This window comes from Antennarius striatus, chromosome 16, assembly GCF_040054535.1.
Source record: "Antennarius striatus isolate MH-2024 chromosome 16, ASM4005453v1, whole genome shotgun sequence".
In the NCBI taxonomy this organism is placed as follows: domain Eukaryota; kingdom Metazoa; phylum Chordata; class Actinopteri; order Lophiiformes; family Antennariidae; genus Antennarius; species Antennarius striatus.
In genome coordinates, this window is record NC_090791.1 from 8,008,274 (window position 1) to 8,032,056 (window position 23,783).

General features: G+C 40.0%; 4 protein-coding genes across 13 annotated transcripts; all 4 read left to right on the plus strand.

Annotated features, from left to right (window-relative positions):
- Positions 1–20: 20 nt before the first annotated feature.
- drg2 (developmentally regulated GTP binding protein 2) lies at positions 21–4,705 on the plus strand. Of its 2 annotated transcripts, XM_068335997.1 has the most exons (14): positions 21–83; positions 297–384; positions 786–946; positions 2,072–2,161; positions 2,251–2,311; positions 2,487–2,577; positions 2,666–2,738; positions 2,978–3,068; positions 3,155–3,252; positions 3,483–3,559; positions 3,647–3,735; positions 3,841–3,899; positions 4,039–4,092; positions 4,372–4,704. In XM_068335997.1, the coding sequence occupies exons 2-14, from the start codon at positions 321–323 to the stop codon at positions 4,456–4,458; spliced, it is 1,095 nt and encodes a 364-aa protein (XP_068192098.1). In that variant the 5' UTR covers positions 21–83; positions 297–320; the 3' UTR covers positions 4,459–4,704. The 2 variants fall into 2 exon arrangements, with proteins under 2 accessions (XP_068192098.1, XP_068192099.1); XM_068335998.1 differs by lacking the exon at positions 21–83 and having other exon boundaries at positions 102–384; positions 786–941; positions 4,372–4,705.
- A 35-nt stretch (positions 4,706–4,740) lies between these two features.
- LOC137609171 (zinc finger protein ZFP2-like) lies at positions 4,741–9,001 on the plus strand. Of its 3 annotated transcripts, XM_068335992.1 has the most exons (4): positions 4,741–4,861; positions 5,305–5,505; positions 6,335–6,496; positions 6,745–9,001. In XM_068335992.1, the coding sequence occupies exons 2-4, from the start codon at positions 5,391–5,393 to the stop codon at positions 8,187–8,189; spliced, it is 1,722 nt and encodes a 573-aa protein (XP_068192093.1). In that variant the 5' UTR covers positions 4,741–4,861; positions 5,305–5,390; the 3' UTR covers positions 8,190–9,001. The 3 variants fall into 3 exon arrangements, with proteins under 3 accessions (XP_068192093.1, XP_068192092.1, XP_068192094.1); XM_068335991.1 differs by lacking the exon at positions 4,741–4,861 and having other exon boundaries at positions 5,073–5,505; XM_068335993.1 differs by lacking the exons at positions 4,741–4,861; positions 6,335–6,496 and having other exon boundaries at positions 5,073–5,505.
- Positions 9,002–9,291: 290 nt separating this feature from the next.
- On the plus strand, positions 9,292–12,038 carry LOC137609172 (zinc finger protein OZF-like). 2 transcript variants are annotated; one of them, XM_068335996.1, is made up of 3 exons: positions 9,292–9,499; positions 9,965–10,966; positions 11,855–12,038. In XM_068335996.1, exons 1-3 carry the CDS (start codon positions 9,328–9,330, stop codon positions 11,944–11,946), a joined length of 1,266 nt encoding a protein of 421 aa, XP_068192097.1. In that variant the 5' UTR covers positions 9,292–9,327; the 3' UTR covers positions 11,947–12,038. The 2 variants fall into 2 exon arrangements, with proteins under 2 accessions (XP_068192097.1, XP_068192096.1); XM_068335995.1 differs by lacking the exon at positions 11,855–12,038 and having other exon boundaries at positions 9,965–11,814.
- Positions 12,039–12,074: 36 nt separating this feature from the next.
- Positions 12,075–15,594, plus strand: LOC137609174 (putative nuclease HARBI1). 6 transcript variants are annotated; one of them, XM_068336002.1, is made up of 5 exons: positions 13,066–13,460; positions 14,109–14,202; positions 14,803–14,915; positions 15,000–15,111; positions 15,194–15,594. In XM_068336002.1, the coding sequence occupies exons 2-5, from the start codon at positions 14,181–14,183 to the stop codon at positions 15,568–15,570; spliced, it is 624 nt and encodes a 207-aa protein (XP_068192103.1). In that variant the 5' UTR covers positions 13,066–13,460; positions 14,109–14,180; the 3' UTR covers positions 15,571–15,594. The 6 variants fall into 6 exon arrangements, with proteins under 6 accessions (XP_068192102.1, XP_068192100.1, XP_068192103.1 ...); XM_068336003.1 differs by having other exon boundaries at positions 13,083–13,207; XM_068336001.1 differs by lacking the exons at positions 15,000–15,111; positions 15,194–15,594 and having other exon boundaries at positions 12,075–13,207; positions 13,374–13,460; positions 14,803–14,909.
- Positions 15,595–23,783: the final 8,189 nt, after the last annotated feature.

Here is a 23,783-nt window from a genome sequence, read left to right on the forward strand (position 1 = left end):
CCGGACCCTTTACGTGTGTGGACTTTGTTCCGGTATGTCATGTCAGTGATATGCGCATGCTGTGGATCGTAGCGTTTAAAAAAGTATAAATTACTCCTTTTTTTTTTTTACAACACTAACACCGTGTTCATTATACATTTACTATTTTGATACCGATGTAGACTTACGTGTGTTGAAATTATAGTGTTTTTCTGATAGTTTTTCCAACTGTTTAATGTCAATGGTTAACCGGAAAGCTAACAAAGCTAGCATCTGTGACACGTTTCTGCTCTTATTTTCTCTTATTGGAATTGTAGCTGTAGCCTGGTTTCACAACCACAATGGGAATCTTAGAGAAAATCGCGGAAATAGAGAGAGAAATCTCTCGAACACAGAAAAACAAAGGTAAGAGATGAGCTAACTGTTAGCTACACCAAGAAATAACTTTAAGATAGCCCTGTGTGTGTTGCATTGGGTGGTGTCCATTACTGTTGTGTTAACAACTCATTTTTGAAATTCGTGCAAAATGATACTACACGTTCAGTTTAAGTTAGGACTGCAATTAAAGGAAAGGCATCACAAGTTCTTTACGTGACAGAACTGAGCTCAAGTGCGGTTGTTATTCTGTTATTACACTTGAGGAGCAACATCTGCTTATTTCTCACCGACATATTTTGCCTGACCTTAACCCTTCTTTTCTAAAAAAAAGTAAAGGTATCCACCACCCCCCCCCAAAAAAATGAAAATTCCTACATTTGTCAATTTTAATTTTTCTTATTATTATTATCTGTATTTTATTCTTCCAGCCACTGAGTATCACCTGGGTTTGCTCAAGGCCAAACTAGCCAAATACAGAAATCAGCTGCTTGAGCCCTCCAAGTCAGCAGGGGCCAAAGGCGAAGGCTTCGATGTTATGAAGTCAGGAGATGCCCGTGTTGCGCTTATTGGTTTTCCCTCAGTGGGTAAGGTATGTGAACTTGATTGTTGTTTTTTTGTGTGTGGGTTTTTAATGTCTTGGAACTACCTTAAATACAAATGAAGAATATTCACAAACTGAGCCAACAATTTTCCTCCACTTGTCCATTTTGCTCAGACGTTGAACTGTAGCAGTGTAATGGACATAATTCTTTATCCTGCATGTCTTACTACTTAATTTTTAATTTTTTAAAATTTTATATACTGGTTTGATCCCCGGAGGGAAATTAAGAAAGCACATTCTAGTTACTGGTTCAAACGCATGCATACATACTGTATATTAGTGAGTACAGATCCCTGTAGCACACACACACACACACAAGGGGGCCTGTAGGCATGCAAAGGAGGTAGAGTGGCAGGCAGCTCCTTCGTGGTGCGCCCCAAACGAGCAATTTGTAAAGGGTACGGCGCCTTGCTCAAGGTTCGCCTCGGCAGTGCTCTGGAGGTGAGCTGACACCTCCCACTGTCAGCTCACTATTTTTCTTGGGCGGGAGCGTGAATCAAACCGCCGATCTTGAATCATAGGACGACCCGCTCAATCGCCCGCTCTACCACTGAGCCACTGTTGCCCCTCAATAAACCAATGTGAGCAGAACATGTGTTCTATCTACGTGGAGAGCATTGTTTCGTGAAGAAATAAATAAAGAATAATAACAAAACACAGCCCCGTTTTTGTGTGGGTTCTATCCAGGTTCTCCGGCTTCCTCCAACCTCCAAAAACATGCGCTTCAGGCAGATTGGCCAGCTTCAAATTTCCCGTAGGTGTGAGTGTGGGCTTTTTTGTCTGTATGTGGCTCAGCGGTACACTGGTGTTGTGCCCGGAGTGTGCCCTGCGTCACGCCACCAGTCGGCTGGGATAGGCTCCAGCACTTTGCGACCTGCAACAGCAGATGAAGCGGTTATGGAAAATGAATCAATGAACACAACATAGACCAGGGTTCATTTCTTTGAACCCTGCACTGTCTCCTTAAAAATAAATTTTGCTTGATTTTCCTATCCTAACACTATTACAGCCTGTCTGTACACGGTAGAGGAGGAATACAGTGAAAGGATGACAGGCATCAGTCTGAGATTTCACACATGCTGGTCTAATTTAATCCTTTTTTGTGTCCTGCAGTCTACCTTCCTTAGTTTGATGACATCAACAGCCAGCGAGGCTGCCTCCTATGAGTTCACAACCCTCACCTGCATACCTGGTGTAATAGAGGTACACACATTCACCATTCAGTATCCAAATGTAGGCAGATTGAATACAGTGTAACAGTAAGTATTCCGCTGTTATTTATTTCTCTGCAGTACAAAGGGGCAAACATCCAGCTGTTGGATCTGCCAGGAATCATTGAGGGTGCTGCCCAAGGTAACGTACATGTGTCCTTTACCTAACAGTAAGCAGGTATCAGCTATCTTTAGTACTTATTGTGCATATTATTATTATTATGTTAGTATTCTTGAATGAGGACATACTGCAAAATAGATCATTAATATCAAGTATTAGTGATTGTCATGAGAAAAAAAACCTCCATCTTTTTTAGGTAAGGGTAGAGGTCGGCAGGTTATCGCCGTTGCCAGGACAGCAGATGTTGTCATCATGATGTTGGATGCCACTAAAGGAGATGTTCAGAGGTGTGTTACACACACTGCATTTGTGTGAAAATAATCCAGAGGTTCATCAACTAATTATTCCTTTTAAATGCTTGTTTTATCTTTCCAGAGACCTTCTAGAAAAAGAATTGGAATCAGTGGGCATCAGACTAAACAGAACAAAACCAAATATTTATTTCAAGGTACATCGTCTGTTGTTACAATATGCTATTATCTTAAATTATGGCAGATATCTACAACAGGAAGAGTTCAAGTTTTCAAATAATGTGGCATCATTTACAAGTTATGTAGCCTGCAAGACAAAGTTGTCAACTTGGGGGGTAAAATTCTTATTGTGATTTGTAACACAAACCTGCTAGTTCATCCAGAGTACTGGATATTCCAATTATCTCTGTAAAACACTTGATTTGTCTGTGTTCAGCCCAAGAAAGGTGGCGGCCTCTCCTACAACTCCACAGTTCCTCTCACCCACTGCTCAGAGAAGCTTGTTCAGCTCATCCTTCATGAATACAGTATCCTTCACTGTCAGAATCAGGAAAGACAGCACATTCCTGACTTCTGCATCCTCATTTCAATTTCTTTAACTAGTCTTCCTCAGAAATCTTTAATGCAGAGGTCCTTTTCAGGGAAGACAGCACACCAGACGAGTTCATTGACGTCATAGTTGGGAACAGAGTTTATATGCCTTGCCTATATGTATGACAGCACTCGTCACTTTGGTTGTGTCAAAGCCTGGTAGCTCTAAACTCTGTACTGAGTCAAAATTCAAAGATTTTTTTCTTTTATGCATTTTTTCTAATGATATAAAATATCCTCATTGATAAAGAAAAATCTTTTTAATATTTGGAGTTACAAGGTTTTGACCAATCTGTAACTTTTACTTTTTGGTTTGGAGTTAATTTCTGTATCATTTGTGGTATTTACAGGTGTACAATAAGGTGGACCAGATCTCTATTGAAGAGGTGGACCGCCTGGCTCGCAGACCTAACAGTGTAGTCATCAGGTCAGTTTGTCTTGAAGTTTTCACTTCGTTCACGCTTGCATGCTGAGTTCAACGCCCCTCCCCCTTTTCTGTCCATTTGTTCTTCAGTTGCGGGATGAAACTGAACTTGGATTATCTTCTGGAAACACTGTGGGAATACCTGGCTCTTATCTGCATCTACACTAAGAAAAGAGGAGGTGCTCAAATCTATTTCTTCATACATTCATTCAGACCGTTATATGCATATAAAAATATATCTTCTTGATCATTTTTTTTTGTGTTATCAATTAATTTGTTTTTAGAGCGCCCAGACTTTAATGATGCCATCATTATGAGACGAGCAGCAACTGTGGAACACGTGGTAGATAAAACACTTCATTTCATAAATATACCCCTGACATCAAGATCAACATTTGAACTTTAATAAAAACATACATTAAACATGTTTTTATATTTTATGGTTGTGAAAACTATATGCAAATGTATTTTTCTGCTTGCAGTGCCATCGAATTCACAGAACCTTAGCAAGCCAGTTCAAATATGCTCTAGTTTGGGTAAGTTCATCGACTTTTAAAATACATGTAATTGTATGTGGCTGTAGGTCAACGACCTTCAGAAATTTGACTCATTGTCCATGTGTCCTTTAAACGGTTCACTTTTAACAGTGCTTCTGAACTGGAAGACAATTCCTCAATTACAATCACCCTTGGCATGTCAATTGTTTCCTTTTATTCACAAAATACAGGAAGAACTGGCTGTTACATCTACTTCAATATTTAAGTCACTAAACACAACACACAGAATCTGAACCGTACTGTCCTGTGATTCTCCAGGGAACCAGTACAAAGTACAGCCCTCAGAGGGTTGGCCTAACCCACGTCATGGAGCATGAGGACGTCGTCCAGATTGTTAAGAAATAAAACGAGCTCCCGCGTGGATTGGAGAGGCTGAGCGAGAGGTCGGACAGTCTTGTTGGAGGAACCACAATCAGAAATCCACTGTACAGTAGATATACAGCAATGAAAAATAGCCACCATTTTTATTTTGTATATGAAAATCAACAAAACACACTGAACAGAGACTGGCCAGAGTTGATTTATGGTTAAGTTGTGAATTATTGAGGAAAAAAATGGAGGTAGAGGGACAATAAAGTGCATAAGATTTTAAATGAATCATTATTTTCCCGTATTTTTTTGCACCATTGATGATGGCTGTATTTCTATGTTTCAACATTTCACCTTTTTCACTTCCGTTTCAGCCACATGAATACTGCTCACATCCAGCACCTGCTTCTGTTTCCCATCATCTCAGCGGGTTTTCAAAGTTAGTGGGAGTCTCATTGTTATTATGGATCAAACTAGAGTCCACCAGTGACCGATGTTAGTGGTTACTGATGTAAGGCACCATGCATATGTGTGAATATGAATGAAATTAAGGAAAGAATGTTGTTAAATATTTACTGACTTCTGGTGGCGTATCTGTTTAGAGTCAAACAACTTGAAGGTGTTCACTGTCATTCATTTTCTAAACCCGCTTCATTGGTCGCGGCTTGCTGGAACCTATCCCAGCCGACTGGGGGCGTGAGGCAGGGCACACTCCGAGTGCGACGCCAGTGCACCGCGGAGCCACACGTATACAGTACACGCAAACTCTGCTTTTGTGGCTCATGTGGTCGCATGAAGGGGAAGACATTCCGGACACGTTGCTAGAACATCTCAGAACCACACGAAAGACGAACAAGCACTCACACACGCTCATGTTTACAGGAAATGTGGGAATGGCCAATGAACCGGAAGCGCATGTTTTTGGAGGTGTGGGGAAGCCGTAGAACCTGGAGAGAACCTACGAAGACATGCGTGCGAGTCCAGACAGAACATGCAAACTCAGCACAGAGCGGGACTCGAACCCGCAACCACCTTGCAAGAGAGCTACCCACTGCGCAACAGTGTCGCCTGTGGTCACTGTTGGTAAATACCATATTCAGTTAGACACGGATGTTATCGGCAAACAATCGCATAAAACCCAACGGTGTGTATCTGGTAATAACTACTGTGTAGTGCACAAAATAGTATCAATACAGTAAGACCGATGAAAGTTTAGAGAATAAGAGCCTGTCAGAAAGTGCTATAAAATATAATAAACTGTCTAAAACTCAAAAATAATTTGGAGAAAAATACTTTAAAATGTGCAGGAATAAATGAGTAAATTATTGCAAATAGACAAATAATTGTGTGTACAGATACACAACTATAAAATAACTTTAAATCAAATATTAAAATGTCAGTTAAACAATTAGTCATCCTGGCGAAGAGTTAATACATAAAGTTTGGGTACTACTACTAATAATAGTAATCTAATCACACATTGTCAAAAGATCTACCAAGTTACCACAATCTTCTTTTAAATACATGTAATTGTATGTGAGGCTGTTGATTAAGTTAGAGGTAGAAACTAATATACAGCATCTGAATGGGTAACGGATAGATCCTGAAGTAAATTAGCATGAATAAAAAAATGGTTCGAGAATTGAACGTTTCAGACTCTTTTGTAAAAGTAAATGGATATATGGCATGTGTCGTGCAACAAGTTACGTTTTATCCCAACATTAAAGTGATTTAAAATTTAATTAGTGACAATTTAAAACGGAACCAAATATTGAAAACTTCAACTGTCGGATCGTAATAATGTGACACCAAAAGGAAGTGAACACATTTAAAGCGGGGTCTGCACAATATGCCATCGCAGAGATCTTTGATGCTTCACGTTCAATTTCTAACCCAGCAACCATGCCTTCAGTTGAGAATTTTAGGCAGGTTGTGATCGATCGACTATCCACTGCTGCTGAAGAAATATTCGGAGTTTTTCTGAAAACTGTCGTCGACTACCAGGAGGAGATCGACCGTCAGCGAAAACTGCTTTCAGTCGTTTGGAAACCTGAATTAAAGTTACACCGGATAGGTGCGTAACGTGAATTATTCTAGTATCGGATTTTAATTGTGAATTCATTCGCACAGCTCTTCTCTGTAACTGATTATACTATCCATAACTTGAACCATTTTATTCTTTCGCTAAAGGAGAATCTGTCATACAGTGACGTGTTTTTTTGCTCAATGATTTGGTTGAAGCATGCCGTTTTAGATGGTTTTTGTTTTCTTTAGCATGAGTGTAACATTATGCTGTTTCCTTCTGCTTGACCATTTCTACAGAGCTCCCTCGGCATGTCCTAAAGGAGGATGTTCTCACTGAGCAGCTTTGTATAAATGGGGAGAGTAACTCTATTGTGGTCAAGGAGGAGCTGGCATCTCAACATATCAAACAGGAGAAGGAGGAATTCAGCACCAATCTGGTGGAAGAGCAGCTTGTTCGCAAGGAAAGTGGTCACTGTGATCCACAACTCAACAGCGACCACCAACTTCCCACTAACAACTGTGATGCAGTTCACAGTCAAGATCTGACAGGAGGTAAACATGGAAAGTCGTCAATTGAAAATGTAGAGACTGAAACAAAGGAAGGAGATTTTAAACAGAAAAGTGACCACCAGTCCTCCTCTAGCAACTCTAGTGGAGCTGAGAGACAAAGCCGGAAGAGAGTCAAGCATGAAAATTCAAAATCACCGAAACCAACAAACAGACATAAAAACACAATTCACAGTGACAATGTAAACATATCCACCACGTCAAAAAGTGAAAGGAACAACCAGCCACCTAAAAGATCTTTTATATGTGAAATTTGTGAAAAAAATTGCATATTTAAGTCAACGCTGGAGCAACATATGAGAACTCACACAGGTGAGAAACCGTACCTTTGCAAAACCTGCGGGAAAAGATTTGGATACAAGTCAACACTGGAAAAACATTCAAAGATCCACACTGGTGAGAAACCTCTTTTGTGTAGCACGTGTGGAAGATGTTTTGTTCGGAAAACAGACTTAAAAGAACATATTCGAACCCACACAGGTGACAAACCGTACCTTTGTAAAACCTGTGGGAAAAAATTTATGTACCAGTTTGAACTCAACAATCATTTTGTGACCCATACTGGAGAAAAATCACATTTGTGCAACACATGCGGAAAAAGATTTGCTTTGAAATCATACTTGAAAATTCATTTGAAAATTCACACAGGTGAGAAGCCTTATTCTTGCAACATTTGTGGAAAAAAATTTAGAGGATCATATCAGCTGACACGTCACCTACGAAGCCATACAGGTGAGAAACCGTATCGTTGTAAAGAGTGTGGCAGAAATTTTGCATGTAATTCAACTTTGATGACCCACATGAAAATCCATACAGATGAGAGACCGTATGCTTGTGAGACATGTGGAAAAACGTTCAAAAAACAAATTGTTTTGAAATCACACGTGAAAATCCATACAGGTGAGAGACCACATCGTTGTGAAACATGTGGGAAATGTTACATACAAAGCAAAAACTTGAAAATCCACATGAGAAAGCACACAGGTGAGAGGCCAGATTCTGGTCGTACTTGTTTGAAAACATTTAGTGAAAAAACAATTCTGAAAAGCCAACAAATTACTCACGCAGTTGACAAACCGTATTCCTGTGATAAATGTGGCAGAAGTTTTGGATTTCGTTTTGACCTTCTGCGCCACATGGTAACCCACACAGGTGAGAAGCCAAAGGTTTGTTAGGTGTATTTCTTTGTTTTTGTTTAAAACTAAAATCATTTTATAGTTTTGATTCCTTCAGGGAAACGCTACAGTGTAAATATAGTAGTCATTAAAATATTGACAACCATTTTTTGTGAAGTTGTGTCCAAACTTTTGGCAGGTAGTGTATAAAATTTTGAAGCAATTTCTTTAATGCTAATCTTTGAATAATATTCAAATTTCTCTCTGACTTTGATGATTAATGTTCTTGTGAGCATTTTCCAAAAGTTGCAAATTCTCACTTTTTAAAAGACAATATTTTTTAGTTTTGTGTGCAAGTTACAAGCTGTGCAATAGATTGATGGATTTTGTTAAGATATTTAAATAATAAAATAATTAGTTTGCTTTGGTAGAGATATTCACGTTAACAGTCAAGTAATTGTCATGTATGCTGAGATATGTAATTGCTCAATCATGTAATCATTTTATATACATAACTCCACTTTAAGGTTATTTCATTGTTCAGCAAATATAATGGAGTCACATACCTTAAAATAATGATTCTGCATCTCATTGGTGTTTAACACTGATGTACTGTTTTTCATGTGTTCAAGGTTTTGTTCAGACAAAATACAAGAAACCATTCCATAGTCAAAATATGTCGTGTTCATTCTGCATCGTCTGTAAGGATGAAAGATTTAAGTGGGGGAAACAAAGCCTCCCCCAAACAAAGTGTTATTACTGTTTAGATTCTTTGATTATGCGACTTTCCCTTGGTCAGAAATGAAGCCATTGAATGAACTCTCTGCAAAGTTTATGAATAATTTAATCATGTCTGTTCAATAAACCTTGGATTTGCTGCAGTCTGACATTTTTGTCGTGTCGTTTATAGAATCGACATCATCCTGCCCGGTTATCTGAGGGCTGGAGAATTCTGGTCTCCTCAACCCTGACAATGTTCAGTTTGATGGAGTGATGACAAGCAGGAAATAAAACTTTTATGATTAAAATCTTTAAAATGTCAACATCTTAAAGCGCAATGAAAAGGATCGACCTCTTCAACTGTCGGACGGTAATAATGTGACACCGAGCGGAAGTGAACACATTTAAAGTGGGAGCGGCACAATGTGCGATCGCAGAGATCTCTGATGTTTCACATTCAATTTCTAAACCAGCAACCATGCCTTCAGTTGAGAATTTTAGGCAGGTTGTGATCGATCGACTATCCACTGCTGCTGAAGAAATATTCGGAGTTTTTCTGAAAACTGTCGTCGACTACCAGGAGGAGATCGACCGTCAGCGAAAACTGCTTTCAGTCGTTTGGAAACCTGAATTAAAGTTACACCGGATAGGTGCGTAACGTGAATTATTCTAGTATCGGATTTTAATTGTAAATTCATTCGCACAGCTCTTCTCTGTAACTGATTATACTTTTAATAATCTCACATGTTGGTCATTTTGTCCCCCATCATAAATTTAGTAAGTCTGTCATCTCTTTAATCAGTATCTTTTAATTATATACAACTCGGGTTCAACAAGCTTAATATTTATAACAAAAAAATTCTCTTCTTTTAGATATTATAGAAAAAAAATTTTTTTTGGGGGGGGGGGGGTTGTCACTGAAACAGTGATTTTAAGGGAGACATCTTTTCCAGAACCTAAACCTGCATCCATTCTTTTCCTGAATGAGAATCTGTCATACGCTGATGTGTTTGTTGCTCCATGATGTGGTTGATGCATGTCGTGTTTAGATTTCTTGTTTTCTTTAATATGAGTGTAATATTACCCTGTTTCCTGCTGCATGTCCATTCCGACAGAGCTCCCTCGGCATTTCCTGAAGGAGGATGTTCTAACTGAGCAGCTTTGTATAAATGGGGAGAGTAACTCTATTGTGGTCAAGGAGGAGCTGGCATCTCAACATATCAAACAGGAAAAGGAGGATTTCCGCCCCTATCTGGTGGAAGAGCAGCTTGTTCACAAGGAAAGTGGTCACTGTGATCCACAACTCAACAGCGACCACCAACTTCCCACTAACAACTGTGATGCAGTTCACAGTCAAGATCTGACAGGAGGTAAACATGGAAAGTCGTCAATTGAAAATGTAGAGACTGAAACAAAGGAAGGAGATTTTAAACAGAAAAGTGACCACCAGTCCTCCTCTAGCAACTCTAGTGGAGCTGAGAGACAAAGCCGGAAGACAGTCAAGCATGAAAATTCAAAATCACCTAAACCAACAAACAGACATAAAAACACAATTCACAGTGACAATGTAAACATATCCATCACGTCAAAAAGTGACAGTAACAACCAGCCACCTAAAAGATCTTTTATATGTGAAATTTGTGGAAGAAATTGCATGTTTAAGTCAACGCTAGAACAACATATGAGAACTCACACAGGTGAGAAACCGTACCTTTGCAAAACCTGTGGGAAAAGATTTGGATACAAATATACACTGGAAAAGCATACAAAGATCCACACTGGTGAGAAACCTCTTTTGTGTAGCACGTGTGGGAAACGTTTTGTTCGGAAATTAGACTTTAACAAACATATCAGATCCCACAGAGGTGAGAAACCGCACCTTTGTAATACGTGTGGGAAAACATTTAAGTCCAGGACAGACCTCAACTGTCATTCAGTGACCCATACTGGTGAAAAACCACATGTGTGCAACACATGTGGAAAAAGATTTGCTTTGAAATCATATTTGACATATCATACAAGAATTCACACAGGTGAGAAGCCGTTTTCTTGTAACACTTGTGGAAAAAATTTTAGGAAGTCGTATCATCTGACAGTTCACCAAAGAGTCCATACAGGTGAGAAACCTTATTTTTGTGAAACATGTGGAAAAGCTTTCAAAAAAAGAATTGATTTAAAATCACACATGAAAATCCATACAGCTGAGACACCATATCGTTGTGAAAGAAGTGGGAAAGGTTTCATAAAAACAGACACTTGAAATTCCACACAGGTGAGAAGCCAAAGGTGTTTGTTAGATGTGCTGTTAGAGACACTTCATTGTGTCTCACAAGTAACTGTATTTGCAAAGAATGAGGATTTTTATGATTTTTATACACTCTGCCTAACTATTGGGAAGGTTGTTCTTTAGAGGATTTTGTTATTGAACAATTGCAACCTTCTTAGTTAACGTTAATCTGTCTGCATAGTTATTGGGCAACTATGAGTGTGCAGAATTATTATGCAGCTTAATGAAAGATTACATTTTTTCCATCTCACTTGTTTATTTGCATCTTTTAAAGTGAGAATAATTAATGAACATTTGCATTTATGTAAACATTTCTGGTCTGGTAAAAATCAGTGACCAATATGGCCACCCTTCTTTTCAGTCACAGTAAAAAGCCTTACATTCATAGTTTGTCAGCTACCTGATCTGCTGACAAGCAGTAACCACAGCTTCTCACACACTGTTCAGAGTCGTGGAAGGTTTTCCTTCATGGTAAATACTTTGTTTAACAGGCTTTAGGTCAGGAGATGTCATTCTCCTTTCATCTTTAAGAAAGTAATTTCCTAACAGATTATTAAAGAATTGATTAATATTATTGTAAATAGCTATTAAGCAGGTAGTATTTTTGCATTTTATTATTGAACAATTACAATGCTCTCTGTCAATTAAAAATGTTAATATTAATTAGGAGAATATATTGTGCAACAAAATAAAAGATTACATTTTTTCTTCTTTTAAGGTGAGAATGGTTACTCAACATTCTGGTTCTTAAAAATCAGTGACAGATACAGCCACCTGTCTTTGCATTCATCGAGTTTGTCAGTTTCCTGATCTGTCTAGCAGCAACAGCCACTTACCAGAGACAAATCAGGTGCACTATTTTTCTCCATGGTAAGTATGTTTATGGAGAGCCCACATGTCTTCCCTAGGGTTTAGGTCAGGTGAAGGATATGATGCTGACTAGATCTGTTGTGTACCATGATAACAGCCTGTACTTTAAGATGCAACAGACAAAACTTTTGCTGTGGTGGTCGTTTGAGACCTCAGGGATTACACAAAGTAAAGGACAGGAAAAATATTTGTTCATATTTTTTCCAATAAACTTTAAGTAGAAGGCTGTAGTTTTTAATAGTAATTCATAAAAGAGTACGACAAGTAATTGTGGAATGAAGCGATCGTAATCATCTTTCGAATTAAAATACAGTACATGTGCAGTACTGTAGTTGTATTTAAAAGTGGAATCAAAAAGGATTGACCGTTTCAACTCGGATCGTAATTGTGTGACACCGAGCGGAAGTATACAAACTTAAAGTCCTAGCTGCAGGAAACGTGATAGAAGTGAACGTGAAGGTTTTTGTTTAATAATTATCGGTAATTCAGCAACAATTGAGAGGTTTTGGAATCGATCGACTGAGGAACTATTCGTCCGTGCTGCTGAGGAAATATTCGTCCGTTTAACGAAATTAGTTCTAGTGAAAACTTTAGCGAAAACTGACCTGGTCGGGAGCAGGATTAACTTCGCCAACTCTTTCAAAGCCACTTGTGCCGTTTCATTTCCCCATTCTGTCGGACGGCGAGTTTTACCGGAGTTCAGTTTGATCATCTAAAAACTCAAAAGGAACATTAGACGTGAACCCACTGTTTTGCATAGACATGGCATGTCCGTTTGACGACGATCCCATTGACGAAGGTGCAGCTTTAATTCGTAGAGAATTAAATCTTCGTCGGGAGGTGATTATCAGACCGCGTTTAGATGTTATGTCAAATCCAGACAGTTATCTTTTTGAGCGGTACCGTTTCACGTCCCAATCCATCACGTACATCCACGACTTAATCCGACCTCACATTTGCAATATAACAAATCGCAGTCATGCTCTCACGTCCCAGCAGGTCTTGTGCGTAGCGCTGCGTTTTTTTGCAAACGGGGGTTTTTTGTATCACGTTGGAGATGCTCAACACCTGAGTAAGTCAACTGTATGCAGAGCGGTCAGAAGAGTGTGCCTCGCCTTGAAACGACTTTTACCCCGGTTCGTCAGTTTTCCTGGAAATAAATCCATCGAAGCCATCAAGGAGGAGTTCCAAAAGATTGCAGGTGAATGATGTAGAAATCTGTCCTGCCCTTAGTCGAGCTTCCACTACTCTCTCCCAAAACTTTATTGTATGGCTCATCAGCTTTATTCCTCTGTATTTGCCACAACTCTGCACATCTCCCTTCTTCTTAAAAATGGGCACCAGCACACTTCTCCTCCATTCCTCAGGCATCTTCTCACTATCTAAGATCCTGTTGAACAACCCAGTCAGAAACTCTACTGCCACCTCTCCTAGACACTACCAAATCTCTACAGGTATATCATCAGGACCGACTGCCTTTCCACTCTTCATCCTCTTCAATGCCCTCCTCACTTCATCCTGACTAATCTTTGCTACTTCCTGGTCCACAGCAGTCAACTCTTCTAGTCTTTGTTCTCTCTCATTTTCCACATTCATCAACTCTTCAAAGTACTCTTTCCATCTTCCCATCACACTACTGGCACCTGTCAATAGACTTCCATCCCTATCCTTAATCACACTAACCTGCTGCACGTCCTTCCCATCTCTGTCTCTCTGTCTTGCCAACCGGTATAGATCAGTCTCTCCCTCCTTACTGTCCAACCTAGCATACAAGTCATCATAAGCCCTTTGTTTGGTCTTTACCACCTCTACTTTCACCTTACGCTGCATCTCCCTGTACTCCTGTCTACTCTCCTCAGTCTTCCTCTTAGCTGACCTCTTTCTCTGTATACACTCCTGTACCTCCTCATTCCACCACCAAGTCTCCTTACCTACTTTCCTTCCAGATGACACACCAAGTACTCTCCTACCTGTCTCCCTGATCACATTAGCTGTAGTTGTCCAGTCATCTGGAAGCACCTCCTGACCACCCAGAACCTGTCTTAGTTCCTTCCTATTTGCAAAGTCCAACTACCATCTGTCCTTCTGCATTCTTCTCCTAGATACCAAACCTGCTCATCATCTCCTCATCACCTCTGTTTCCTGCACCAACATGTCCATTGAAGTATTCTCCAATGACGACTCTCTCACTTCTCGGTATGCTCTGTATCACTTCATCAAAGTCCAACCAGAATTTCTCCTTCTCTTCCAGCTCACATCCTACCTGTGGAGCATACCCACTAACAACATTGAACATCACACCTTCTATTTCTAGACTCATCACTCTATCGGACACTCTTTTTACCTCCAGGATATTCCAAACAAAATTCCTCCTAGAAGATAACTCCTACTCCATTTCTCTTCCTATCTACATCATGATAGAACAACTTGAACCCTGCTCCTAAACTTCTAGCCTTGCTACCTTTCCACCTTGTCTCCTGGACACAGTATGTCTACCTTCCTGCTCTGCATCATGTCAACCAACTCTCTACTTTTTCCTGTCATAGTTCCAGCATTCAACATCCCTACTGTCAGTCCTATATTCTTGGCGTTCCTCTTCTCTCTCTTCCTACGAACACACTTTCCTCCTCTCCTTCTTCGACCAACAGTAGTCCAATTTCCACCGGCACCTTGTACAATAGGACACTAGCTTGTGTCCTCTTGTGGCTACATTGTTAAATTAATCTGAAATCACATTATCTTAATGACATTGTGCTGCAACTTCAGACTTTGATTAGTAATTTTAATTTCTTTTAGGATTTCCCGATATAATTGGCTGCATAGATGGTACCCATATTCCCATCAAGGCTCCCTCGCAAAATGAGGCCAAATATGTGAATAAGAAGTCCATTCATAGCATAAACGTGCAGGTACATGTAGATTGACTACTGTTTCAACATGTTAAAGACTGTATCATAGGTAAACTAACACCTGTCATTCTCTGCACTGTCAAGATCACATGTGATGCTGCATACTACATTTCCGATGTGGAGGCAAAGTGGCCTGGGTCGGTTTCTGACTCACGGATATACTGTGAGTCTCAACTTAGCAACAGACTGCAACATGGTAAGTAGCCTAAGGATTTACACACATGATTCACTTGTCTCCTTCCTTTAACTCACTCTAATGTATTCACTATACATTACAGGAGAGTTTGATGGCTTTTTACTGGGGGACGGAGCTTACCCATGCCAACCGAGGCTGTTGACCCCTTACCCTGACCCTGACCCGGGCCCCCAACAGAATTTCAACCAGGCTCATTGCAGGACGAGAGCCCAGGTGGAGAAGACCATAGGCCTGCTAAAAGCACGTTTCCAGTGCCTACGTCACCTCAGGGTGACCCCTGAGAGGGCCTGTGATGTAATTGTGGCATGTGTTGTTCTTCACAATATTGCCACTATTAGAGGAGAACAACACCCTACACTACAAACAGAAGACCCTGATGATGACCCCATCCACCTGCCAGCTATCAAGCATGGCAAAGCAGCTAGAGACACTATCTGCCAGAATCATTTTTCAGTCTAAGTCACCGTCACTATAGAAGACAATAAACACATGAAATACACATTTCGTTTGGTCTTCTTTATTTCCTACAAATACAAATGCAAAAGTTAGTTTTTAAGGACAGTATCTTAATGTTACCCTCTTGCTGCTGCTCAGCCATGCTCCGTTAAAAACGATGACAATGTGTCAACATTTCAGTCTGTGTTAGCTTAAATAGGGTTAATTATTTAACAAATTAATGGAGGTGAGCGCACATTTATGTTTGTGAAAACAGCATAATGTTGGAAATAAAACAACTGAACAGTCCAACAGTCACTTAGTATTTACTGTACAATGTAATACAATCAAAAGGAGGTAACCCCATGAAATAATGCAGAAGTCTTACCTTGTTGAACAATGCTTTAATACTTCATCCTCAGGTGTTAGTGTGTGCTTCTATCCCATGGAATTTCACCTAAATAAAATAGATTCATAGACTATTATAAAAATAATTTTGGCCTATAATCTTATCAGGATTACAAAAGACTAAATTTAAACATGCAATTTTCTCCCATGCCATTTCCATCTTTGGTGTAGTGCAAGTGTAGTGCTGTTGCTCTTCTAACAATATGTTCAATCTTGCCATATGCCTGCATTAAAATTTCTAGTTCGACTGTTGTGAAATATGCAGACCTCCTCTTGCCTGTTGTAATGGTGACTCACTGAATCCGGGGCTCCATTAAAGCTTTCTTTTTCTATAGTTATGTTGCATGCACTTAACTCTAAGTTAAGTGCATGCATACAAAATGTCTATATATAAATGGGAAGTTTAGAAAACTGCAAGTTGAGATAAGAATGTTCCACTGTTTGTCTCATTTTATGAAACCTACATTTGTTAAATAGAGTTCTTAAGTACACATCCTGAACACCTATCTCAGCTGTGCAACAAGTGAGGGTCAGTCAATTGCGCTTCCTTCTCATTCTGTCCCATTCTGCGGTTTGTGCGACTCTCCAACGCTTCAAGGCTCGCTGACCAGAAAGCATGGGCTCCTAACTAAAGCTCCCCATTCACTCTGTCACACACAAGCACAATGGCAACATTAAATATTCACCAACACCTGTTTAGTCTCGGAGAGGGGGACAGAGTGGGAAGCTTTATGAAAGGCAAAGGAGCTGTGACTTGACACTGCTGGCCCAGACGATGCCTTTAAGATGCCTCGTTGGAGTCGATCGTGGATCAAGAGATTCTACTTTGGATTAAGATGACGAAAGAAGGAATGCTGGAGAGCTAATAGTGTTATTGAAAGAAGAAAATTAAGGTACAGTTGATAGGGTGTGTGTTTTGTGGAGCAGGCATGACACTTGATGCTGCTTGGCTCCATATGGCATGGCTAAGGCTGTATGTGTGTGTGTGTGTGTGTGTGTGTGTGTGTGTGTGTGTGTGTGCGTGTGCGTGTGTGTTTGTGTGCGTGTGTGTGCGCACACGCACTTGTGTGTGTGTATGTATGGTTCCTGTTCTTAAAAACAGGAACTAGGAGTCCTTCAATAAAATTTATCTTGTATTTTGATTCCTTTCTACATATTATTTAAAGCTGTAAGCTGAATAGTGATATAGTCTTAATGAGCAGAAGAAGTTCATAGAAATGTTCTCATTCCGTTTAACAACACCTTCGAACCAAATAGTTTACGCAGGTACAGGCATAAATAATCCAACCAAATGTTTCTTTTAAAAAAAATAGAGCTGCAGTAATTATGTGAACAACATTTACTTCATTGGCAGACATCTAACTGGTAAATATTTAATATAATTGACTTATCTATTTTTTTTAATTTATTTAGGCCAATATACATACAATTTTTATGAAAGACTATTGGAGTCACACTGAAATGTGTATTTTTTATGAGAACACCTACCACAACACTATGAGAAAGAAGTAGTCATTTTATGAGAAGAAAGGTTACGATATGCCAGAATGAAGTCATAAGTATGAGAATCAGCGAAAAAAAAAAATCCTGACATTTTGACAATGACTTTTACAGCTTTACTATAAAATCATGACTATAATCTTAATTTTTTATTGTGTCAAATTTATACTTTTTAAAAAGACCTTACATAATTTGTTAATGTGTCAGAAATACTCGGTTGTAGTTTTCAAAAATGTAAAACTACCACTACTGTTGTGTTTGTTATATGTTTTGTATGGTTGGAAGGGAGAGAAATGTCCACACACAAAAAAAACCCCACACAGAACTTGCAAACTTGCACGCAGGTCTTCTCGGTTGGATATTTGAATTTTGATTTCTACTGATGTAGTAATGAAGAAAAACATGACTGATGACAAATAATTGCTACCTGCTGCCTGAGATGAGAAAATTTTTTTTCCAACTATAGGTTGCCTATCATCTGAAAGGCTAATATGCAAGCCTGATTAGTATGTCTCTTGTCCCCTCTTGTGGGCCAGTCTGTGTACTACATGAAGCTGCCAATCTGAGAATCCAGAAAACTGAAACAATAAAGATTGGGGGTAAACATCATTCAGTTACTTCTAAACTCACCAAGAATTAGGATAATTAGATTTGAAGTTTACAAGGAACAGTTAAAGTACAATTAGATAATAATTAAAATAATAGTAATAATGAAATGATTTGGCCTAATAATATCTACAAAATAAAAAAGAATTCATTTGTTCATTACTTCATTAAAAACAAACCATAGGCTGCACATTTGTAGAAATGAGTTAAATGGATTTGACAGTAATCACTTTTATCCCTCTGATAACATAATAGTGTGAAGCGCCAGTGGCTTCATGATATGTTAGCGAAATATTACCCTTGGAGGGATTTCAGCAACAATGAGGTGATCACATGATCAACCTTGGTCATCATCCACCTAACAGGTGCAAATTATCCAGACATAGATTGTGGCTGAACAAAAACCCCTAAAAACATATTTGATGAGAGGAGCTACTTTGACCCTCAGTCTATGTATTTTAGACTGTCTTTTAGAACAGAGTTCATTATAGACCTTTATGGTACATTCAGTCTGCCGTCTGAGCAAACACAAATAAATATCTTTGTTTTGTGTGTCTGAACTCAAACTATTTACTTTAATACTTAGCAGTTTGTGTGTTCTACATTTGCCTTTATGGTAAGCTATTGCTCTTTAAAGCCCTTCAACAAATGGTTGTTTTCTGTACTTCTTGTGCACTTGTGTTTGTTTAGCCCATTGTTGCATGAACACAAGCATAGAGAAACACTAATCTGGAAATCAGTCATTCATTCTCACGCAAGCACAACCTTAATTTTGTACTCATAAAGTGAATGAATTACATCTTTCTAAATCCAATCTTGTATCATTTCATAATTTCACTTCAGTGTAAGGAATACATCTCATCATCTCATTTTAATATACTGTTTTGGTTTTTTTTAGCTTTTTTAACAGCAAACCTAGAAACACCTTTTAGATCATATGTGCCCACCTGTCTTGAAAAAAATTTCTGCATGGAGTTTGGAGGAGACACAAACGCAAACAATGGATCTGTGTGAGCATAATAACAACATCATGTATAAGACTCATTTCAGTAGAATTATTGTCGAATTTATGGTCATCTCAAGGGTCATTTGATCCCACATTTCTAAACAATAAGACAAGTAAGGTGGAATAACAGAATAATAACGGAAAAATAAATCATACTCAAAGCCTTACAATTTAGTGTCTTTTGATTTATACAGGATTGCTATCCATCTATTTTAGATGAGATGATTGTAATCGTCTTGTCTACAGTCTATAATCCACCTTGTGGGTCATTGGTCTGCTGGAGCCTATCTCAGTTGGCTATGGGTGAGAGGCGGGGTACATCCCAGATGAGGCGCCATCTTATCTGTCTCCGAGAAAGGCAAACACCCATCCACGCACACAATCATACCCACAGACAATTTGTTGTGACCAATTTACTTCGTATCTCCCCTGGAATTCACTCAATACTGAATAAAAATTCAGCCATTAGGAAGAAGAGAAGTAATTAAATACCACTCAACTTTTTTTTTTGCTTTTGAATATATTTATTCTCTACTACTTTAACATTTTACATGTGACATGAACATTAGTTCACTGGAAGACCTGCAGCAGTAATTAGGCAGCACTTAACAAAGCTCCATCCACATACTGTGTGTCAGGGTGTGAGAAGCCTTTTGTGGTGTGTGTATGTGTGCGTGTGTGCATGTGTGTGTGTGTGTGTGTGTATGAGGATGTCTGATAAGGCTAGCTAACAAACAAACACAAACGCAGCCCATTTATAGTGAAAGGGTTTCATAACAATCAGTTGTTAGACTCTGACATTGAGACACCAGTGTCGGATGCTGATAATAAGGCTGTGTGTGTGTGTGTGTGTGTGTGTGTGTGTGTGTGTGTGTGTGTGTGTGTGTGCGCGCGTGTGTTTGTGTGTCATTAAAAGACAATGGAGTAGTACTGCTACACACACAACACATGTACAAGTGCAGGTTATTTGCTAAGAAATCTAATCGCCGCACTAATGATGCATCAAATGATGAAAAGAGTGTTAAGCATGAGTGGGCACGCTCTCTTCTCCCCATTGTCCATTTGTCCTGATGTACAGGTAATCACTGGAGCTTTACTAAAGCAGGCATTGAAGGCTCAGTGTGTTTATATTGGCTGTGTATTGAAAACGTATGTGTGTGTGTGTGTGTGTGTGTGTCTGTGTGTGTGTCTGTGTGTGCGTAGAGGGCTATAAAACATCAACTGAGCTCCTTTCAGTTAGATTTGTGCTCCAGACAGTCGGCGTGTTCGTCAGAAATCTTAGTGGATATTTATGGATAATCAGATCTCTACTGATCAATATCTGTCATTCAGAGGTACAGATGAGGTAAGACACTCAAAATACAATAAGACTGTTTTGGGGTTTTTTAGAATTAAAAAAAATCAGCTTCACGTCAGATTGACATAAAATGAATGTAAACTCTGAATGTCTGTGGAGATTATTAGTCGTCCAGGTCACGTTAGATCTCTGTGATGAAGACTAGTTGACTAGTTGACCTCTAGTATCTGAGCTCCACACACACTGGTCCCCAGCTCCCTCATAATATACTGTAATACTTCATCATTTATACATCAACCTTCTTGCTTTCTGGCCAACATTAGGTATGAAACAGTTAATTCTTTTAAAATCATGAATGGTTCCCTTGTGATGCATATCGTGAACTTAAAGTTAATGAGCGTCTCTTTAATTCTTTTGTCTTAGAAAATGTTATTTGGTTAGCTGTCTCACATCACCTCTAGAACCTGTTTCTACCTGCATCACAACAATAACTGTGCTTTACATCACCTTTAGACCCAAAAAAGTATGTGAATTAGATCACTTGAATTTATTTTAAATTAGCTCCTATTTATTGATATGTGTTCATTTGATATTGAGACTATTCACTGTGGTTTGAATTCATTTGCAACAAATTGTAATAATTTCATTTCCTGCTAATAGTGTGTTCAGTGCAGTGCTGTTGTTTGATTCTGTGGCATGTCATTGGTGTGTGAGCAGCCGATTGTGCCTCTCCACTGCCGTCACACAGTAATCTGACAGCGAAGGTTAAGACCTGCATGAGACTTAAAGGTTTACAGGAAACCTGAGTCCAGCCTCCTCATCCTCTTGTCTCACCTTCTTTGTGTAAAAGAAACTCTCCCTTCCTCAGTTTCCTTCTCTGTCAGTCTGTAAATTATGACATTTCTGCTTATAATCTCACGGTGACAGTTGACTAAATAATTTATGCACTGTGACTTTGACTCTCAGCTTATTATAGAATAGCATCAGAGCTACAGTTTTAAACAACACAATCAGCATGTTTCCTGTACATTTAACCGAATACTTGATGTAATACAAATTGTGATAATTATACTTTTTTCTTTTCTTGCAAATTTCGTGTAAAACATTAATCTGGTGTCTCCTTATCATGTTTCAAATGATGCATTTTCTTTGCAGATCTGCTTTAGAACCCTTCAACTCTAACCTTTGCACATGATTACATTCAAAAAACAGTTTGAGGCGCAAAGTGATAGAATTACTACCTCTGTTAGAAAAGCAGTAGGGGACTAAATGCTGTCTGTGTATCATGTGGTCAAATCTAAGTTAATGCTGCTTTGACCAGTGGGTCTCATTCTGGCTCACCTGGTTTGAGCTGCAGTTTATGATGAGGATGTATGTGTGTGTGTGTGTGTGTGTGTGTGTGTGTGTGTGTGTGTGTGTGTGCGTGTGTGTGTGTGTGTGTGTGTGTGTGTGTGTGAGTACCTGTATTGTCCATCCATCTTCCATCGCTTATCCGTAGTCGGGTTGCGGGGGCAGCGGCTTCAACAACGAGCCCCAAACTTCCCTTTCCCCGGCCACATCCACCAGCTCTGACTGGGGGATCCCAAGGCGTTCCCAGGCCAGTGGTGAGATGTAATCCCTCCACCTGGTCCTGGGTCTGCCCAGAGGTCTCCTCCCAGCTGGACGTGCCAGAAACACCTCCCTAGGGAGGCGTCCCAGAGGCATCCGCACCAGATGCCCAAACCACCTCAACTGACTCCTTTCCACGCGAAGGAGCAGCGGCTCTACTCTGAGCCCCTCGCGAACAGCAGTGTTTCTCACCCTATCTCTAAGGGAGACACCAGCTATCCGACTGAGAAAGCCCATTTCAGCCGCTTGTATCCGCGATCTCGTTCTTTTGGTCATGACCCATCACTCATGACCATAGGTGAGGGTAGAAACGAAGATTGAACGGTAGATGGAGAGCTTTGCCTCTCGGCTTAGCTCCCTCTTTGTGACAACAGTGCGGTAAAGCGACTGCAATACTGCTCCTGCTGCCCCAATTCTCTGTCCAATCTCACGCTCCATTGTTCCCTCACTCGTGAACAGGACCCCAAGATACTTAAACTCCTTCACTTGTGGAAGGACCTCATTCCCCACTTGGAGAAGGCAGTCCACCGGTTTCCTGCTGAGGACCATGGCCTCAGATTTGGAGGTGCTAATCCTCATCCCCGCCGCTTCACACTCGGCTGCAAACCGGACCAGTGAGCGCTGCAGGTCACAGGCTGATGACGCAAACAGGACCACATCATCTGCAAAAAGCAGCGATGCAATCCTCAGGCCACCAAACTGTAAAGCCTCCTCACCATGACTACGCCTCGATATCCTGTCCATGAAAATCACAAACAGAATTGGTGATAAAGCGCAGCCCTGGCGAAAGCCAACAGCTACTCGGAACAAGTTCGACTTACTGCCGAGAACCCGAACGCAGCTCTCACTTTGGGCATACAGGGATTGGATGGCCCTGAGGAGAGGCCCCCTCACCCCATACTCCCGCAGTACTTCCCACAGTATATCCCTGGGGACACGATCATATGCCTTCTCCAAGTCCACAAAACACATGTAGACTCGATGGGCATACTCCCAAGCCCCCTCTAGGATCCCTGTGAGAGTAAAAAGCTTGTCCGTTGTTCCACGACCAGGACGGAACCCACATTGTTCCTCCTCAATCTGAGGCTCTATATTATTGTATATTAAATGAGCTTGTTGGTGTTGCTCTTCTCAAGTGATCTGTTTCATTAGTTTTGTCGCTAACTGTGGTCTTGTGAAAACGTGTTGTCAGTGATCGTCAGGTAAAGGTAGAGACCCTCCCATTTAGGCCTCTCTCTCTATCCAGTGTCCCTCTATGTCTCTTTCTCTGCCATCCATCCATCCATCCATCCATCCATCCATCCATCCATTTCACCTCTTCTATCTCAGTCACCAGCACTCTATCATTATTTATAACCAGTTCACTCGCTCAGTAGACCATATCATCTTCACATCAGATACTTCACACAGGTATCAAGTAGATCCTTTGCCTTCGGTGAGCAACAGCCTTCACAGCGCGTTTATCTGATGTGATGGAACGGATTTCTGAACTCTGTGCCCACTCTTTCTCTGTCCTCTTATCTCCAGTAGTTAGATGATACTGACACTGCTGCCACTATAAGTGCTATGTTAGTGCAGACAGTTTAGTGTTTTCTTATGGTCATCAACCTGGAAGATATGTGAAGATCTTATCTAAAGTCAAGAATATGATTCTTTCAGACTCCATTTAGCCAAAACAAGGCTAAATGATGTGTGTGTGTGTGTGTGTGTGTGTGTGTGTGTGTGTGTGTGTGTGTGTGTGTGTGTGTGTGTGTAATTTGTCATTATCTGTTTTTTCTTTACTCTGCTCTTTATCCCCGTCTTCTCTGTGGT

Excerpts from the sequence above, each read along its gene's own strand:
- LOC137609171 (XM_068335992.1), top strand. The coding sequence starts at position 5,391 with ATGCGTGCGAGTCCAGACAGAACATGCAAACTCAGCACAGAGCGGGAC. Across the intron at positions 5,506-6,334 it reads GTCGCCTGTGGTCACTGTTG|TTGAGAATTTTAGGCAGGTT; the intron begins GTAAATACCATA and ends CCATGCCTTCAG. Across the intron at positions 6,497-6,744 it reads ATTAAAGTTACACCGGATAG|AGCTCCCTCGGCATGTCCTA; the intron begins GTGCGTAACGTG and ends CCATTTCTACAG.
- LOC137609174 (XM_068335999.1), top strand. The coding sequence starts at position 12,769 with ATGGCATGTCCGTTTGACGACGATCCCATTGACGAAGGTGCAGCTTTA. Across the intron at positions 14,916-14,999 it reads TTCATAGCATAAACGTGCAG|ATCACATGTGATGCTGCATA; the intron begins GTACATGTAGAT and ends TGCACTGTCAAG. Across the intron at positions 15,112-15,193 it reads TAGCAACAGACTGCAACATG|GAGAGTTTGATGGCTTTTTA; the intron begins GTAAGTAGCCTA and ends TATACATTACAG.
- LOC137609172 (XM_068335995.1), top strand. The coding sequence starts at position 9,328 with ATGCCTTCAGTTGAGAATTTTAGGCAGGTTGTGATCGATCGACTATCC. Across the intron at positions 9,500-9,964 it reads ATTAAAGTTACACCGGATAG|AGCTCCCTCGGCATTTCCTG; the intron begins GTGCGTAACGTG and ends CCATTCCGACAG.
- drg2 (XM_068335997.1), top strand. The coding sequence starts at position 321 with ATGGGAATCTTAGAGAAAATCGCGGAAATAGAGAGAGAAATCTCTCGA. Across the intron at positions 2,162-2,250 it reads GCATACCTGGTGTAATAGAG|TACAAAGGGGCAAACATCCA; the intron begins GTACACACATTC and ends ATTTCTCTGCAG. Across the intron at positions 3,560-3,646 it reads CCTAACAGTGTAGTCATCAG|TTGCGGGATGAAACTGAACT; the intron begins GTCAGTTTGTCT and ends TTTGTTCTTCAG.